This window comes from Globicephala melas, chromosome 4 (genome assembly GCF_963455315.2).
Source record: "Globicephala melas chromosome 4, mGloMel1.2, whole genome shotgun sequence".
NCBI classification, from domain to species: domain Eukaryota; kingdom Metazoa; phylum Chordata; class Mammalia; order Artiodactyla; family Delphinidae; genus Globicephala; species Globicephala melas.
The window spans coordinates 108,288,467-108,306,116 of record NC_083317.1 but is presented as its reverse complement, the minus strand read 5'-3'; the positions used below and the strand labels follow the sequence as shown (position 1 = coordinate 108,306,116).

Sequence of the window (17,650 nt, the reverse complement as noted above, 5' to 3'; positions counted from 1 at the left end):
GTGAAAGATCCCACATGCCTCAACTAAGACCCGATGCAGCCAAAAATAATGAATAAATAAATAATACAAAAAACTGTTAAATAGGGGATTTTAATTTAGGATTTGTTTATATCATTAGCAAACTATCCATATATACTTATAGTCAAGCATATTTTTGTTTAAAAAATTGCTATTAATGGTGTCATCATGCATGAAATATTTTCCAGTCCATCTTTTGAATTCTGTAAAATCATTAAAATTATCAATTGTATTTTTATTTTCAGGGTGACTGTCGTTCTTATAGTTATGTGTGTGGAATCTCCAGTAAGGATGAGCCTGACTGGGAATCTCTTATTTTCCTGGCTAGACTTATACCTCGCATGTGTCACAACATTAACAGGTGTGTTCTGCAGGTGGTGGTGGGGTGAAATGTAATGGAAGGATGTGTTTTTTTTAAGGTCTTCCCATGTTGAAAGAGCAGTGGCTCAAGTGTAGATACAGGTATGTGCTTAGGTCATAATCCAGCAGATATTTAATAATACCTTGTACTTTGTTCCTTCATCACAGTGCAATCATCTGCTTATTAAAATATTTTTTGCTTGAGAAATAGGAAGGTTTTTAATTGTAATATGAAGTACTAAAGACAGCTTTAAAAACATGTCTTCCCAATTAGCAATTTACACTACTTGTTTTATGATTAGATGTTTTATTCCAGAAGGATTGAAAGAATTGTACAGGTTATAGAATTACTGTTAGGGACTTAGTCAATTTAATAATAATTCCAGAGTAAATCAAAAGCAAGAGACATATGCCAGATATCGTCAAAGTAACAGCGTTAAGTGTTTAAAAAAATTTGAATTTAGTTTTTCAGATCCAGTTTTCCTTTAATTTACACATTAATTTCTTATGTTGTATATATCAATAACTGATTTATTGATATAATCTTTATGTAATACTGAGCATTGTCTGTTATAATTTCAAAAGTCTTACTCATTTAGTACCAGATTGCTAATTAAATCTTATTTTACACTGTTTCACTCTTTTCTATTTTCTTCATGGGTTTTAGGCAGTTAACAACCAAAAAGAATTTCTTGAGATTTCAGTTTACTCAAATTAGCTACAGAAAGTATAAACCTACTTGTTGGTGTTTACTTAGCAGGGTATGTATATTTCTATACTGGTGTGGCTAGTATTTGTAGGCTGGTATGGCCTTCAAGACAAGAAGTCAAAGGGAAATCACATTTTTACTGATGGGAACATGTCCTTTAAAAGGCTTGCATAGATGAACCAAAGGCCCCCAAATACAGAAGCACCTTTAACACACTGAAAGGGTGAATTATTAATAAATAATGGTAAATTTGTAATTGCCTGTTTTGAATGGAGATAATTGTCTTGGTTAAAATAATGGTTCATAATTCATCTTCTGAAACATGCTAATACCTAAATAAACTTCATAGGTCATACAGAAAATTCCCTTTCACTAAGTTTGGCTCCACGGCTTTTACTACATAATGAATATGTTTTTCATTTCACAACATTCTTGTTTCATCTGTCTCTTTGTCCTTTTCTTTTGCCGAAGAGCACTCACCCTTGTTTAAACTTTATCTCGGTCCTTTTATAGTCTGGTTTCTCTGCCTGTCTTTTCTTTTTTCCCCATTTGTCTCTCCCTCCATTCTTAACCCTTCCTCCCTCCCCAAAAAAGGAAAAAAATAAAGTCTAACAACCAATAAACAAAAAACTAGATTTTAAATATGAACCTAGCAAGCCCTTAAAGGGTGTTGGTGAATTTTTGATTTCTTTGCCAGGGTCTTTTTTTGGGAATTGGAATTTAAAAAAAGAAAGAAAAAAAAAAAAAGCTTTCCATTTTTACCAGTCTTTCCCCCCTAATTTGCATGCTGGAATCTTTATATAGAGAGGGATGGTTCCAGTTTTACTGGAAGGCTGCCTATCCCTGTACATTCTATGATCACTCTTGTTTGAACAAAATAAAAGAAAAAGGAGCAAGTTCATGGCATTCTCTTGCATAGTTGCTTTTTTCCTCTAAGGATTGTTTATGAGCTCTAGGAACTATTTTGTTTAGAAGAAGTGTGGCCTACTTTCTATGCATGGAACAAAACGCTTCTTGTGACAGTATGTTTGGAAGGAGGCAATGAAGTATTTGGTGGTAGTGGTGGTTTTAATCTGATGTTTTTTTCTTCCATATGTTTTATTTTAAGTACCTATTAAGAAAAAAGCATTATTAAACTTCACCATGGTAGTTACAGGGGAGATTTATTTTCTCTGCTAAAGACAGTAGGGCTAAGGAAAAGGGACAGTTGCCTGCTGGCTGGAGTTGGATTGGAAAGAGCCAGGTGGCACTCATCCCTACCCCTTCTCTCTCTTGTTTTCTGGGTGAAGGTTGTAGAACAGATTCCTCAAACCATTGGCAAGATTCCCCTTGAATTGTTGTAATTATTTGATCCTAATTTCCTCAAGCTACCTTCCAAATCCTACTTTTATTAACATCTGCAGCATACTTTCATAAGTTTCAAACAGACATTTACTTGAAGCAGTAGTAAGTCATTCCTTTTCAACCAAGTCTTAACTTTCGTGATATTCTTAACCTTTCTTTGGGATCAGTGTTTTCCAAAATGTAAAAAAAAGAAAAAAAAGGTTGAGTTGGCAGTCAAATAAGTTTGGGAAATTCACTGTAGTCTCATCTTGGAAGCTTCTAGCGCATATTATAGTTTCTGAGGTTTTGTTATAAAACCTATTTATTTAATTTGGTGTTTCCCCAGGAATTTCCTAGGGCTACTGTAACAAATTTCCACAAACTGGAAGGCTTAAAACAACAGAAATCTATTATCTCACAGTTCTGGAGCCTATTGAAGGCTATAAGTCTGAAATCAAGGGTGGTGTCAGCAGGGCCATGGCTCTCTCAGAAGGCTCTAGGGGGAGAATCCTTCCTCGTCTCTTCGTAGTTTCTGTTGTTTGCTGGCAGTCGTTGGCTTGTGGCAATGTAACTCCAATCTTTGTCTCCATCTTTACATGGCTGTCTTTTCTCCATGTGGCTGTGTTTACAGATTTCCTTCTTCTTAGAAGAACACCCACCAATCATTGGATTAATCCCCCCAAACACCATTATGACCTTTGTTTGATTACCTTTACAAGGACCCTATTTTCACCCACAGATTCCAGATGGACATGAAGTTTTGGCGATACACTTCTATCCAGTACATTAAATGGAAAGAGGATTGTGATAATCACTTACATCTTTGCACGTTCTGAGATACTAGTATTCCAGAAAATATACTTTGAGGAAGGTTCATAGAATAGAGACCCTTCTATAATCTTATATCCTATCCTACCCATTTGGGAATTTGAAGTGGGTAAGAGAGGGGCCTAAGAACAAATGGAAAGAATGTTATTTTATGTGCTTTGCTTCTCTTACTAAAACGTATTTTCTCTGTAATTTTCACTACCCCCTTCTAGAGTTGTCTATATATTTGGCTCACCAGTTAAAGAACCTCCTACAGATGTTACTCCCACTTTCTTGACAACAGGGGTGCTCAGTACTTTACGCCAAGCTGATTTTGAGGCCCATAACATTCTCAGGGAGTCTGGTAAGCTGCCCATTTTGTTCATCACTGAATGCTCTAACTAGATTTTGGAAGCATGGCATTATTATTTCTAGTAGGAGGACTCAGCTTTTAGTTTTATTATTTAATTCTTTGGGTAGTTCTGTGACATTGCCTTATCTGTATAAAATTTATTCATCTTTGTGGTCATTTGCGGACATGTACAAAGTGGCAAAAAATTTGAGTTGCTCAACTCATATGTTCCCAGCTGAGGTTGAACAAGGCAATTCTCTGCCTTCTTGTTTCAGCTCTTTCTATAAACAAGTGTCCCTTTTGTGGTCTATTTAATGACATGTTTTTTGCATTTTCGTGCTTTTTGTTGGTGATTTCACTGTTTAAAATAGTGCTGAGGTGCTGTCTAGGTTCCTAAGCACAGGAAGGCTGTGATGTAACTTACTGAGAAAATAGGTTTGTTAGATAAGATTCATTCAGGCATGAGTTATAGTGCCATTGGCTGTGAGCTCAACGTTAATGAACCTACAATAAATATTGCATAAGGTGTCTTTAAACAGACACACACATAAGCAAAGATATGTATTAATCAGTTGATGAAAGTGGTCAGGAACCTAACTCTGTATTTCCCCTAGGGTTAGAGGTTCAGTATTTTCTTATTCAGTGTCTGCAGTATAGAAGATAACTACTATGAATAATGAATTGACTTTATATCACATCACTGTAACATATCACTGCAGTCATCAAATTCTGTAATTTGTATTTGTGATTATGTTTACTTACAGTGCTATGAGAGTAGCTAAAAACAGTACATGATGACAGTCCCAAGAAGTGGTGTGTGTATGTGTGCGATTTTAGATCTGTCTGGGGGGATTTAATTGAGCAGAGAGTGCTTTTCTATGGTGTGGTGATTGGTTCTACATGTTAACTTCCTTTCTTTAGGGTATGCTGGGAAAATCAGCCAGATGCCGGTGATTTTGACACCTTTACATTTTGATCGGGACCCACTTCAGAAGCAGCCTTCATGCCAGAGATCCGTGGTTATTCGAACCTTTATTACTAGTGATTTCATGACTGGTATACCTGCAACCCCTGGCAATGAGATCCCTGTAGAGGTAACTTATACTTTTTTTTCCTAATGTACATTTTTAATACCTTATACATTTTATAATAATGGTGAATGGAATAGGCTATGGCAATGTTGGTATTCCTGAGGTTGGTTTTCTGTTCATAAAATAGGCTCTTTTTAATCTCCACATAATTGGTTGTTTAATACACTATAGTAGAAAAAGGCCTTAAGTTTATTAAACTCCAGATGTCTGATTACTATGTGGAGAATCACCAACTCTAATCTATCATTTCATCTAATCTTGCCAACCTCTACTTTATAAATAGTATCCTCCAAGTAGAGAAGAAAACACTAAGAGTGAGGAAGAGTTTATTAGACATAAGGGTGAGATTTGATGGCGTTATGGCCAGGCACCCATGAATTTCTTGTTGCTCTGCCTATTAGCAATTGCAATTTTGATCACCATCTTCCTTTCTTATTATCCCTCCACTAGAGTGTTCCAGAGGAGCTATTTGCATAATGGCAAATGAAAGTCAAAGCGAGACTTTATTAGTTGGACCACTGTTCCAGGACTCTAATACAGGGCTCTGATTATATATAGCTAGATAGCTGGGTTGGGGAATGTGGCTTAGAGTCTGTTTTCCCTTAGGCTCACATTTGCCAAGTCTCTGGCCAGTCAAGTGACAAGGCCTTCCTTGTCTATACATATAGCAATGATTATTATTACCTTGCATTATGTGCCACCTTGGTGGCCTCGACATTGAAAGCCACAGACAATTTGTGAAGCATTGGCATAAACCCGTAAAATCAGATACTTGGATGCCACAACAATGTCAAATTGCCATAAATGCTTCTAAACACTTGTTATGGACCAGTAAGCAAACATGACTTGTAGACTGCACTTTGAGTAGTACTGAATTTAAGTCACTTAAATCTATAGAGCATCACTACATAAATTAATCATAAATATATCCCATATACAGAGAGAACAATAGTAAAAATAGATTGTGTTTTAATTTCAAATTACAATTGCAGGACTTCTAAGTCTGTTAGACACACAGTGGACCCTGGCTCTTTATTTATAATCTTTGTTTTATAACAGGTGGTGTTAAAGATGGTCACTGAGATTAAGAAGATTCCTGGTATTTCTCGAATTATGTATGACTTAACATCAAAGCCCCCAGGAACTACTGAGTGGGAGTAATAAACTTCTTGTTCTACTAAAGTTCCGTGTGCAGATTAAATTGATTAGAAACTATTCCCAGTATTGACATGCAGTACTGTCAAAACAGTTACTGGAGCAACTACATCACATCTGAGTTCTCTGCAGCAAAAATCTACGGCTTAAGAGCTGATTTGGGGATAACTAAAAGGGACTGAAGAGTTTGTATGGGTATAATCAAAGCACCATTGCCTACACTCAGACACTGACACTGCTTTTGCCTTTACCTCTGCCTCACTTGTTCTTTATGTATAAACTCACTGTTGCTATTGATGTCTCTGTCATCGAAGATGTATGGGAGTGGGTGAGTCTGGGGGCTGGTAATGGACTTCTGTCCCCTTGCCAGTTTCTAAGAGATGTTAGAAACACCATTATTTACCAGTGTGACTTAGTATGTATTCCTTATGGAGAATCTGCGTTTCCTGTAAAGTAACCTCATTCCTCCAAAGGTTCTGGGAAGGGGTCAACATATCAGATAAAGATTTAGGTGGGCTATTCCATCCACTTTTGCTGGACACGGGGGCCCTAAAATGGTAAGCTACCTTAAGATGGAAAAGCACCAGGAATTTGTTGAAGTACTTTGAATTTTATGTCATTACAGCCATGGGAGGAAGGAACTACGAGTAGTCTCAGTTTAAAGTGTTTTCAAGTCATGCTCCATGTTGCATACTGTCAACCTGTTCATTGGTAAGGAGCTTTATCCTCCCAGCCTTATTGCCGGCTCCCATAGCCTTGTAGAGGAAGTTTCTGTTCTCTCCCCAGAAGAGACTGTCTTTGGTCTAGCATAGATAAAGTTCAAGCATTTTAATCTTGTTTGGTCCGAGGAGCAGCTCTGAGATCACAGAAACCATCGTGCACACCCACAACTTACAAATGCATGCCTGCAGTAATCTCGTAAAGAGTTGTAAAATGAACTCTTAGATGTAATCTATAGATACATTTTTTTATGCACTGCTCAGAAGATTGTGACCAGTCTTGGCTCGTGCGAAGTATTGCCAAACTTTGTACTCCTTTCTGCCAGCTGTAAGAGAAGATTTAAGAACTGGTGTAGGACTGTTTGCCATTGCCACCAGTTTCTAACAGATGCTTTTATAACATTCATAAAAATAGACAGTACTAGGTTTGAATTCTGCAGCCATTTCTCTCTCAGTATTTTAGCTGATGTTACTATTTTAAAATGTTACCATGGGGCTTCCTTGGTGGCGCAGTGGTTGAGGGTCTGCCTGCCGATGCAGGGGACAAGGGTTCGTGCCCTGGTCTGGGAGGATCCCACATGCCGCAGAGCAGCTAGGCCCATGAGCCATGGCCGCTGAGCCTGCGCGTCTGGAGCCTGTGCTCCGCAACGGGAGAGGCCACAACAGTGAGAGGCCCGTGTACTGCAAAAAAAAAAAAAAAATGTTACCATGTTTGTCTCATACCAGTTCCATCTCAGGTTGCTGCCTCTTACCTAATCTTCAAGATCTTTTGTATTAATCAGGTATACAATTTTGTTTGGGATTCAGTGTTACGTAAGTAATAAAATTACACATGGCAGAAGTCTTCCTTTCATTCTGTTTGGCACAGGGTATAAGAAAACTGTGTTGCTGAACCAGCAAGGGAAGAGCTTCTGACTGCTGTAACAGGTATCTGTATCTGAGAGACAGGAGTATTTGATTTCTACAAAACTTGATGAGTTCATTCTCTGTCCTAATGATGAGGAACTCATAATGGCTTTTTGCAAAAAGGGTATATTAGTGGTCTGGCCTTAACAGATTTGGAGGCATGTTATTTTAGAGCTGGAATAGACAACCTAAAAAAGGCTTATAAACATTTGTGTTTAGTGAGAAGAATTCCTCTTCTAGAAAAAGTGTCTTATGATTTTGTATTCAAGCAAATAATAGGAATCTAGGAAGACTTTTTTCCTAAAGTATATTCTGTGGAACACTGTTGCACAGAGATAAAGGGTTAGGTGATCATATAAGTTTGGAAAGTGCTGCTCACTTGTCCTTCCATCTTGGAGATTTATGGTATACGTTATTTTCAAAGCTCTGAGAAATTTTGAAGTTAGAAACAATTGTTTTTTAACTTAATGTTTTCCTGATATTTGTTCACTAAACTCCTTTTATATAATCCTTCTTAAAACTGTAAAAATGGTTTCTCCAAAACACTTCTCGACATGATATAGTAAAAAAAAAAAAAATCTAGAATTCAGAGGTTTCTTAATATTTAGTACCCTCTCTTCCTTTGCAAAGAACTTTTTGCTTTGTGCCATATAGTATTACTCTATACCTTCACAGTATTTCATCTGAGGACCTGAGAAAAGTTAAGGTTGCAGTTCCATTTTACAGTTAAGGAAACAAGCTCAGCTTAGTAATGGCTACCTGAAGAGTTTCAGAATTAAATGTAGGGTTTCCCAGTTATTCTTTTTTAAAGTGAATTTTGGCACCTAAAATTATATAAACTTACTGGATGGTTATTTTTAATCAAGGCTTAGAACAGTGGCTCCCTGTCTAATAACATTCATCATTGGTTATCCTTGACAGCTCATGACTGCTTTCCCAACACTCACCACTTACCTGGGAATATATTCTATCTAATAAATATATTTTGTTTCTTTGTACCTATAGAAGGAGGAAGGCAGGTTAGTGAAAGCATCATTTATTCTTAAGATTGGTGGGCACAAAAGAAACTTGAGAACCAGATAACCTTGCCCCAGCTTTGTGGCCCAATCTGTGATCATCAGCTCTGTTAGAAGTAGCAACCTGGCATAATTGCTGAGAGTAGGTCTTTAGATGTATCTGGGAGATAGGGTTACCCGAGTTTCCCATCTTTTGCCACTCCTTTATCCTAAGATAGGTGCATGCATGTAGCCAAACAAGCATCATAAAAGTTTGTTTCCTTGCTATGTTTGGGCTTATCCCCGATAGCCCATTTTATTGAGTAACGAATCAAACCTCTAGAGCAGGGGTCCTCAACCCCTGGGCCGCGGACTGCTACCAGTCTGTGGCCTGTTAGGAACCGGGCCGCACAGCAGGAGGTGAGTGGCGGGCGAGCGACCGAAGCTTCATCTTCCGCTCCCCATCGCTCCCATTGCTTGCATTACCGGCTGAACCATCCCCAGCCCGTCTGTGGAAAAATTGTCTTCCACGAAACCGGTCCCTTGTGCCAGAAAGGTTGGGGACCGCTGCTCTTGAGAATGAGGACATTCGGAGTAGGTAGGTAGGGCCATTCATCTTTAGTGCTTTGTGTTGCCATTAAACAGCTGTGTGAACTTGGTCATTTCTGTGTTTTTTTAACATGTAAGATGAGGCAGTTGAATTATATTTATATCAAATCCAGCTCTAAATTCTTATTTTATAAATAACAAGAAAAAACATAGCAGGAGATAGAATGGAGAAATGGGATAGTTTTAAGTGCTTTTAACATCAGATATGACCCGGCCAAAAGTAAACATTAAAATATTGTAAAATCAGATATTAATTACCATTTTTTGAACCTGAGGCATAGATCAAGGTTTGACCACTTGAGAATCTTCTGTTGTGACCGTGACACTTGGAAGATACTCATCAACAACATGTTCCTAGGCGCAATCTCTTTACGTGTTTTTGGAAAAGTTAACAAGAGTATGCTTTGGCTTTGAGACCAGTGAAAAGTCTCCCATACTCAACTTATATATAGCTAATTGTTGGCAAAGCTAGCATCCAGGTTTTCTGCTCTCTACATTGAAGAGGTAATGCTCCAAGGCCCTTCAAGGCAAGGCTTAACAGGAAGTTCTCAGTGTGTAATTGACCATCAGGGATAAGTGTATTTCCAAGGTGTTTGTCATCTTCTTACAGCTAAGTGAGTATTAGTTTCTGAAAATAGTACTGTCTCTCAGAAATCTTCTGAAACTCTCATGCCCAATGTTATATCTCTGTTTCTTCCTACCTTTCCAAACAGCTCCCTTTCCTACTCCTAACACCCTCCTCCTCTCTCCCCCTCTCCTGAATTCTCATTGGAATGTGGTGAGAACACACCTTAGCTATTACCTCAGTAGATGCTTCTTTCATTGGCCCCCAATTAGAATTTTTTTGGACTGTTCGTAGTGGTATTTATTTATTTTTGTTTTTTTACTTTTACTCATTCTTTTTTTTTTTAATTTTTATTGAGGTATAGTTGATTTACCATGTTGTTGTAGTTTCAGGTGTACAGCAAAGTGAATTTGTTATATATCCACTCTTTTTTAGATTCTATTCCCATATAGGCCATTACAGAGTATTGAGTAGAGTTCCCTGTGCTATGCAATAGGTCCTTATTAGTTATCTGTTTTATATATGGTAGTGTGTATGTGTCAGCCCCAATCTCCCAATTTACCCCTCCCCCTCCCTTTAACCCCGGTAACCAAGTTTAATTTCTACATCTGTAACTCTATTTCTGTTTTGTAAATAAGTTCATTTGTAGCCTTTTATTAGATTCCACATATAAGCGATATCATATATTTGTTTTTCTTTTCTGACTTACTTCACTCAGTATGACAATGTCTAGGTCCATCCATGTTGCTGCAAATGGCATTATTTCATTCTCTTTTATGGCTAATATTCCATTGTATATATGTACCACATCTTCTTTATCCATTTCTCTGTTAATGGACATTTAGGTTGCTTCCATGTTCTGGCTATTGTAAATAGTGCTGCAGTGAACATTGAGGTGTATGTATCTTTGAATTATGGTTTTCTCCAGATAGATGCCCAGTAGTGGGATTGCTGGATCATATGGTAGCTCTAGTTTTTTAAGGAACCTCCATACTGTTCTCCATAGTGGCTGTACCAGTTTACATTCCCACCAACAGTAATGAAAATAAAAACAAAAATAAACAAATGGGACCTAATTAAACTTAAAAGCTTTTGCACAGCAAAGGAAACCATAAACAAAACAAAAAGACAAACCTCAGGATAGGAGAAAATATTTGCAAATGAAGCAAGCGACAAGGGATTAATCTACAAAATATACAAACAGCTTATGCAGCTCAATATCAAAAAAACAAACAACCCAATCAAAAAATGGACAGAAAATCTACATAGACATTTCTCCAAAGAAGACATAGAGATGGTTAAAAAGCAAATGAAAAGATGCTCAGCATCACTAATGATTAGAGAAATGCAAATCAGAACTACAGTGAGGTATCACCTCACACTGGTCAGAATGGCCATCTTCAAAAAATCTACAAATAATAAATGCTCTAGAGGGTGTGGAGAAAAGGGAACTCTCTTGCACTGATGGTGGGAATGTAAACTGGTACACCCAATTAGAGTTTAATAGGGAACTGAATACAAGTTTGATGTCTCCACCCTTGGAAAGTACCCCTTTGTCCTTACTGAGGTAGTTTAGCCACACAGATAATGTAGGAAACCATGGAATCTTTTTCATCAGTGTAGGGCCTGACAACAATAATGATGGCATCCTTGGCTTTTATATTTCCAAACATTTCATTTAATGACAAAAGATTTGAAATCCCCCAAAGATTGCCAAAATGCCAGCACCCACCCTAGTCATATATTGAAGATGCCCAGGTATACCACCCAAATCTAACCTTTTTCAGTGATTCTCAACCCTGGATGCCTGCTGTTACTACTTGAGAAGTTAACTCTGTATAACACCCAGACCCCACAATCAGTTAAATTAGAATCTTGGTGAGGCCCAAGCATTGACAGTTGAAAATCTCCCAGCTGGAATAAGTTGTTATTGAGGGACATACCTGGCCTTTCTAATTATAGCTTAAAATCTTTGTTAAACCTGTAGGTGAGAAGAGAAGGCCCTAGGTACTGTCTTGGTGAAGATCCGTATAACTAAAGTAGTTCAAAGCTAGGGACCGGACTCTGGAACTGATTCTACCTATACAGGTTATCCCCACTATCCAAAAGTAGAGCTTTCCTATGAAACCTTTTAGGCAAAATGTCGTAAAGCAAAGAAGCAATCACCTTAGGACACATCTGGCTAATGATGTACGAAATAAATCCAGATAAAGCACAGATGCTCACAGACAGAGTTCAAAGCCATGGCAGCCAGGTGCTGAGTGTAGTTCGAAGGGAAGGAGCTTGGGACCGCCACTCTTGCTGCTTGAGGTGTGCGCTGCCTCTGTATCAGCTCACTGCAGAACAAACGCAGAACGCTATTTTCACTTTTCATCCTTTTTCCTAAAAGCAAAAATCCTTTTCCAACTTCTTTCGGTTTGTGAAAACAGGAACTACTGTCGGTCTTTCACAAAAGTGTAGTGGTGTAAAGTGAACTTTCAAAAAGCAAGGAATACCTGTACTGTCTTGTAGGTCAGACACTTCATGGGCCCGTTTGGTATTACTCAGGGTAGCTGACATAGATGTTACCCCCTTTGAGGTCTGTGCAGCAACTACACAGGCTTTTCTCTTTCAACCTCTTTTTTCCTACTCCTTTTGCTTTTCGTCAAAGAGGAGAAATCCACCCCTATGCTGCAGCCAAGTCTCCAAATTGGACTTTAGCCAGATTATGAAACTGAGACTGAGCTATTACTCAGAAAGCCTTCTGGAGCCATGTCATTTCAATATAATTCTCTACAAAGCTAGAGATTACCTACCTGTAACCTCAGTTTCCTGAATGAAATCTTTTGAGCAGTTCCATCTTAATTTACCCATTTAGGGTCTTTGTTCACTGGTGAATCCTGTGGCATCCCTTGACCTTGTTAATGACCCCTGAATTAGCAAAATCAGGAGACTCGGGGTGGGGGGGGAGTTTGGCTATTTCTTGGGTATACTAAGTTCAGTAGCTCCAAAATCCTCTGAGTGTTGCAGGAAGCCTGAACCTTGACTGATCCAAGTAGAGTATATACCTTTGGAGAATACAGATGTTTAAGGTAAGTAATTTTCTGTTTTTGAATCTACTATGATCATTGTTAACAACCTTATGATATTAAATGAAGACGTGAATGTAACCTTTTGAAGAAATTTTTTTATAAAGAAATATTTTGTTAACCGGAGTAACTAGTGTAGTTGTAAAATCACTATGTAATTGTTCATGGTATACTGAAATGTCTATTGTGTGTTGTGGTAATAAAGTTGGCATAAAATAGCTTTGCTAAATTAATGTGAAATGATTTTAATGCTTTTCTGTCTTCAATATACTTCATAAAGGAGGAAATGATGACTTTCATATTTGTCATTAAGCTTCAGGGTTCATGAGAAAAAGAAGCAGGAGAAAAGAGGACAGACACTATCAGGATATGGGAAATAGGAAATTGCATATGCTGTCAGAGGTTTCTGGATGATAAAGTTAATCTATTTCTCTTAGTTACAAAGGAGGGTGTTAGTGTTTTACCTACAGTGTTAACAGTGGACACGGTAGACATAAAATATTGGGTATTTTTTTATTTAAATGATTAGTTAAAGTGTTTGTGTTTCCAAAATTAAAGTCATGTATGTACACATACATACTTATTTGATTTCTTACATATTCATTTACATATGATCAAAACTGTTCTCAATTTCTTATAACATAAATTGCCTTTATTTAATACAGAAGTCAGATTCATTTCATTGTTTGGAACTATGTTATCAGAGTTGATCAAACCCATCAAAGTAAATGTTTATATTAGTGAGTTACCAATATGAAGATTAGAGGAAATGACCATGTTCAGAAACTGAATTCAGTAATTACTTTCAGGTGGCTACATTGCTCTGGTAGCTGGATCCTTTCAGATCAGTGACCTAGTCTGGCCTTCTGCTATCTGGGAAGCCTGTATTTGGTTCATCTGTATTTTGTAAAGTTTTTACTATTTTAACATGGCTCAAAACAAAAATATTACTGAGTTTTTATCTTGCACTCTCACAGATCTGTCATTTTACCTTTCAAAAAATTCTACTTTTATCAAAAGCTATATTTTACACCACAGCTAAGATTTTTCTTGGAGTGTCAGTGAATTATTTGAATGAGTTATATACATTAGATACTAGGAAAAGCAGCTAGGAATCCCACTTAAACCTCACTATTATCCAGATACTGTGTTGAATTCTAATGAAAAAAAAATTTTTTATGTTTCAGGATGCTGTTTCATATGCAACTGTACATTACTGTTCTTTTAGACAATATGTAACCTGCCAACACATACACTTTAAAAAAAGATTAACACCATAAAGAAAACTATATTTTAAATTCCCACATTAAAATAGTGGAAAACATGAGCGCCTTTTGTCAAGATGCCTTTACCTAATTGCATCAGGACATTGATACTTGCTCTAAATAAGAAAAAAGTTTCAGGGGACTAAGTTTTAGTATTTAGCAAAGTGCAAGAAAGTTCTTTGGAAAGCAACTACTATTGCAGTGTGAGTGGTGAGGATGTAATGAATTGAACTCTTATTTTTAGTCCCTGTTTTGTGGAGTGCCTGAATGAACAGTTTGAGAACCATGTAGTCTCAGTATTTTCATTTCTTTTTCTTCTCAGTTTAGTTGTCTTAACTTCAAAGGGTATGTCTAAAATACACTTGTGTCCTTAATATTGAAAGAGTTGTCTTTCTTGGTTTTGACATTTAAGAATTGGAATATTTTGCAAAAGTATAGATATTTAAAAATCTTAAGTGCATCTTCCTAGGAGTATAGAAACAGATATGCCATATATTATATCAAGTATACGTGTATAGAATGTGCCTAGATCCAAGTTTGATATACACTTTCATTCACTTTGGAGCTAGTTTTGTCAGGTACCTGTTGTTACAACAGAGGCTTAAAACTATCCTATGCTTTTTAGACCTATGTGTAGTAGTGAATATTTTAATTTACTGGATTTAGACTATGCTAAATGTGCTATCTACACATTTGTTACTACTATATTAATTTCTCTTTGTAAAACAAGGGAGAACAGTCACATACCACACACACACTTTAAAAAAATCTTTGTTAAGTAGACAGTGATGGCATGGCCATCTCTTGAATGTGTTTTGAGAGTTTAGAGATGTCGCTCTGTCTGGCAGAGAGAGGGAATCAGCACAGCTCACATTAGGTTGGGAATAAATTGAACTTCAGCTTACGAAGGGAGCATAACTGTCTTGTGTATAGTTTCACCATTGTGTGACTTCTTTACCCTAAGTCTCAGAAGAGAACCACTGTAGAAAATAAAAAACTTCTCTCTGAGACACGGGAATAGAATCTATCACGAAATCTTGAGAGTATTAGTGACATCAAGTAAGGTTCCTATTAAACTGGTAAGTGTAAGTTTGGGAATGTATTTTAGAAATAATATTTGTTCCTAATTCTGCTGATTCAACATTAGCCTGAAATCCAATAAACTTGATTCATTTCTGACTCTGACTCCATGTAGCTATGTTACCTTGGGCCAGACACCAATCTCCTGGGCAACAGTTAACTCAAATGTAATTTAGGAATAGTATTGCCTGTGTGGGTCAAGTATGAAAAATGAATATGTATGAAAATATTATCTGTAAAATGCTAGTGTAAGCATAACCTGTTACTTAAAACAGATGGCAGTGCACATAAAACACATGATACGGATTAATAATTCCCTTGTGCTCAGTTAGCTGGGACAATTCAGATAAATTTACACTATGCCAGATCTCCAGATTTTGAGCTAATTCCTTTTAGCTGTACAAGGACTGTGTATTCGTTTTTATGAAATTTATACCATGTGATAATAACCCTGACCAAGGGAACAGATCTCACTGACTTCTGTCTTTTAATTTCCAACCTTGCACTTGAGAAGTACAAAAATTATATATCTACTTTCCTTTCTCTTCTGATTCTAGTGGTTTGTGCAATAATGAAACATTTGTCCTCTCTTTTGGTTGGGGAAAGAAATTTGGGACAATAACAGATGTGATAAGTTAGCATGTGAGTAATTACAGAATAAAATATTCAGGCAATAATTTCCATAAAAAGTTGAGAGGTGAGGGAGAACACCTCAAGCTCATGTGATGTTCAGATGCTTTATGTCACCCTTTGGATTGGAGCTGAGTCCTCAAAGTAGTCCATGGAGAGGTAGAAATTATGGAATATTCCTGGTGGGTGGAGGCCAAAAGGAGCCAGAAGTGAGTAAACTTTGACCAGCCCGAGTTGTTTGGGAGGATAAAACTGGAGAGTTAGTGCAAAATTGTGGAGGGCTGTGATTCAGCCAAAGGTTTGAATTGTGCCCTGTTGGGAGTGTGTACTGGCTAAGTCAAAAGGACTGGAAAAGCTTGTAGCCCAACTCCTCTGTAAGAAAGTGGCATCAACGCTTTTCCCTTGCTGTGAATAAGGTCTGTGATAAGCTGTGGTCAGGCTAGTCAGTCATGAATAGTTTCTCCATTCTACTTAATGTGCTTCAAGTGACATGCTATATGTTTGAGAAAAGTGTTTAGTCTAGCTTCTAAGACCCTCCACAGCCTAACTCTTGCCTACCCGTCAGGCTTAAACTTGCCTTTTGCAGCCAGGTGGATCCACTTGTGGGTCCTTCAGGCCCTTGGTGTTTCACTTCTCCCTTTTGCCTCTACTGCTCCATCTATCTGGAGTGCCAGCCCCAGGGCCCTTAATGTCTGCAAACATTTAGTCACAACTTTCAATAGAAGGTCTCCTCTATGAAAACTTCATACCTTTTCCAAGCTCCCACTGCCTGTTGAGGAATTCCATGACTATTTGTTTATATTTTATTTCTTATTTCTCTTTTACTTATTTGTATTCATTTTCTTCAGCCAGACTGTAAACTTTTGAAGGCAAGGTCAACAATTAACTTATCTTTGAACTCTTAGAGCCTGGGTCATAAAATATAAAATTGGAATGCTTTTTAGAAACCTGCAAAGAGAGGACAAAGCTTTTTTAAAGGAATAAATGTCTAATAGTAGAATTCCAAATAACAGACACCTAGGTGAAAAAGCTAAGCTCAGGCAGATAACCTAGCCTGCACCCTTGCTTCCACACTGATATCACCAAATAGGAAACCACTTATATTTTTAGTTATCTGTAGCTTCAGGCTTTTGTGTTACAGCCCTAAGTACAGTGCTGTGTTTTTAAAAAAATTATTCTTTTTTTAACTCTAGGCAGACAGTCTGTTTTTTCGTAAATTCTGTTTGAATTATTAATTAAAATATGAATGCTTGGAGAATAGCATTCAATTATTTGGGATTTGTTCAATAAGATTGGGTGGTTGGGGACTTCCCAGTGTGGGAAGCAATAAACCACAGAATTGAAAGAAGTGGAATGGTGGTCCTGACTTAAGGTGGTCTAAACAATTTCCACGGTGCTTATAGTTAGGCCAGTTGGCAGTTCGGGTTTCCTTTAGAAACTGTTCTTTAGTTCTGCTCTGGACATCTTGTAAGTACTCTTTTTCACAAGATTAAAGCAGAATTTTGGAAAAGGTTAGGCAATTAATCCTGAGTGAGGGTTTCAATGTTGCTTTTCAGCCTTTGTTGCAGAAGGGAGACACTATTGAGTTCATTACTCACAAAAGTAAAGAATAATGGTATTTATCTTATGAGGTTTTTTTTTTTTTAATTTATTTTTGGCTGCTTTGGGTCTTCGTTGCTGCACGCAGGCTTTCTCTAGTTGTGGTGAGCAGGGGCTACTTTTTGTTGCGGTGCGTGGGCCTCTCATTGCGGTGGCTTCCCTTGTTGCGGACCACGGGCTCTAGGCGCACGGGCTCAGTAGTTGTGGCTCATGGGCTCTAGAGCGCAGGCTCAGTAGTTGTGGCTCATGGGCTTAGTTGCTCCGCCACATGTGGGATCTTCCCGGACCAAGGCTTGAACCCATGTCCCCTGCATTGGCAGGTGGATTCTTAACCACTGCATATGAGGTTTATTTTTGAGTACCAATATGCTGCTGAGTGGCCTGGCAAATGTGAGGCAG

At 37.6% G+C, this 17,650-nt stretch overlaps 1 protein-coding gene across 2 annotated transcripts in view; it reads left to right on the top strand.

Annotated features, from left to right (window-relative positions):
- The window catches only part of GMPS (guanine monophosphate synthase), a 117,867-nt gene extending 102,746 nt beyond the window's left edge, over positions 1–15,121 (top strand). For both annotated transcript variants that reach the window (XM_030842403.3, XM_030842404.2), the window contains 4 exons: positions 264–379; positions 3,451–3,581; positions 4,491–4,663; positions 5,720–15,121. In XM_030842403.3, coding sequence (XP_030698263.1) covers positions 264–379; positions 3,451–3,581; positions 4,491–4,663; positions 5,720–5,821 — 522 coding nt within the window. In that variant the 3' untranslated portion in view covers positions 5,822–15,121. The remainder of the gene's footprint in view (positions 1–263; positions 380–3,450; positions 3,582–4,490; positions 4,664–5,719) is intronic.
- Positions 15,122–17,650: the final 2,529 nt, after the last annotated feature.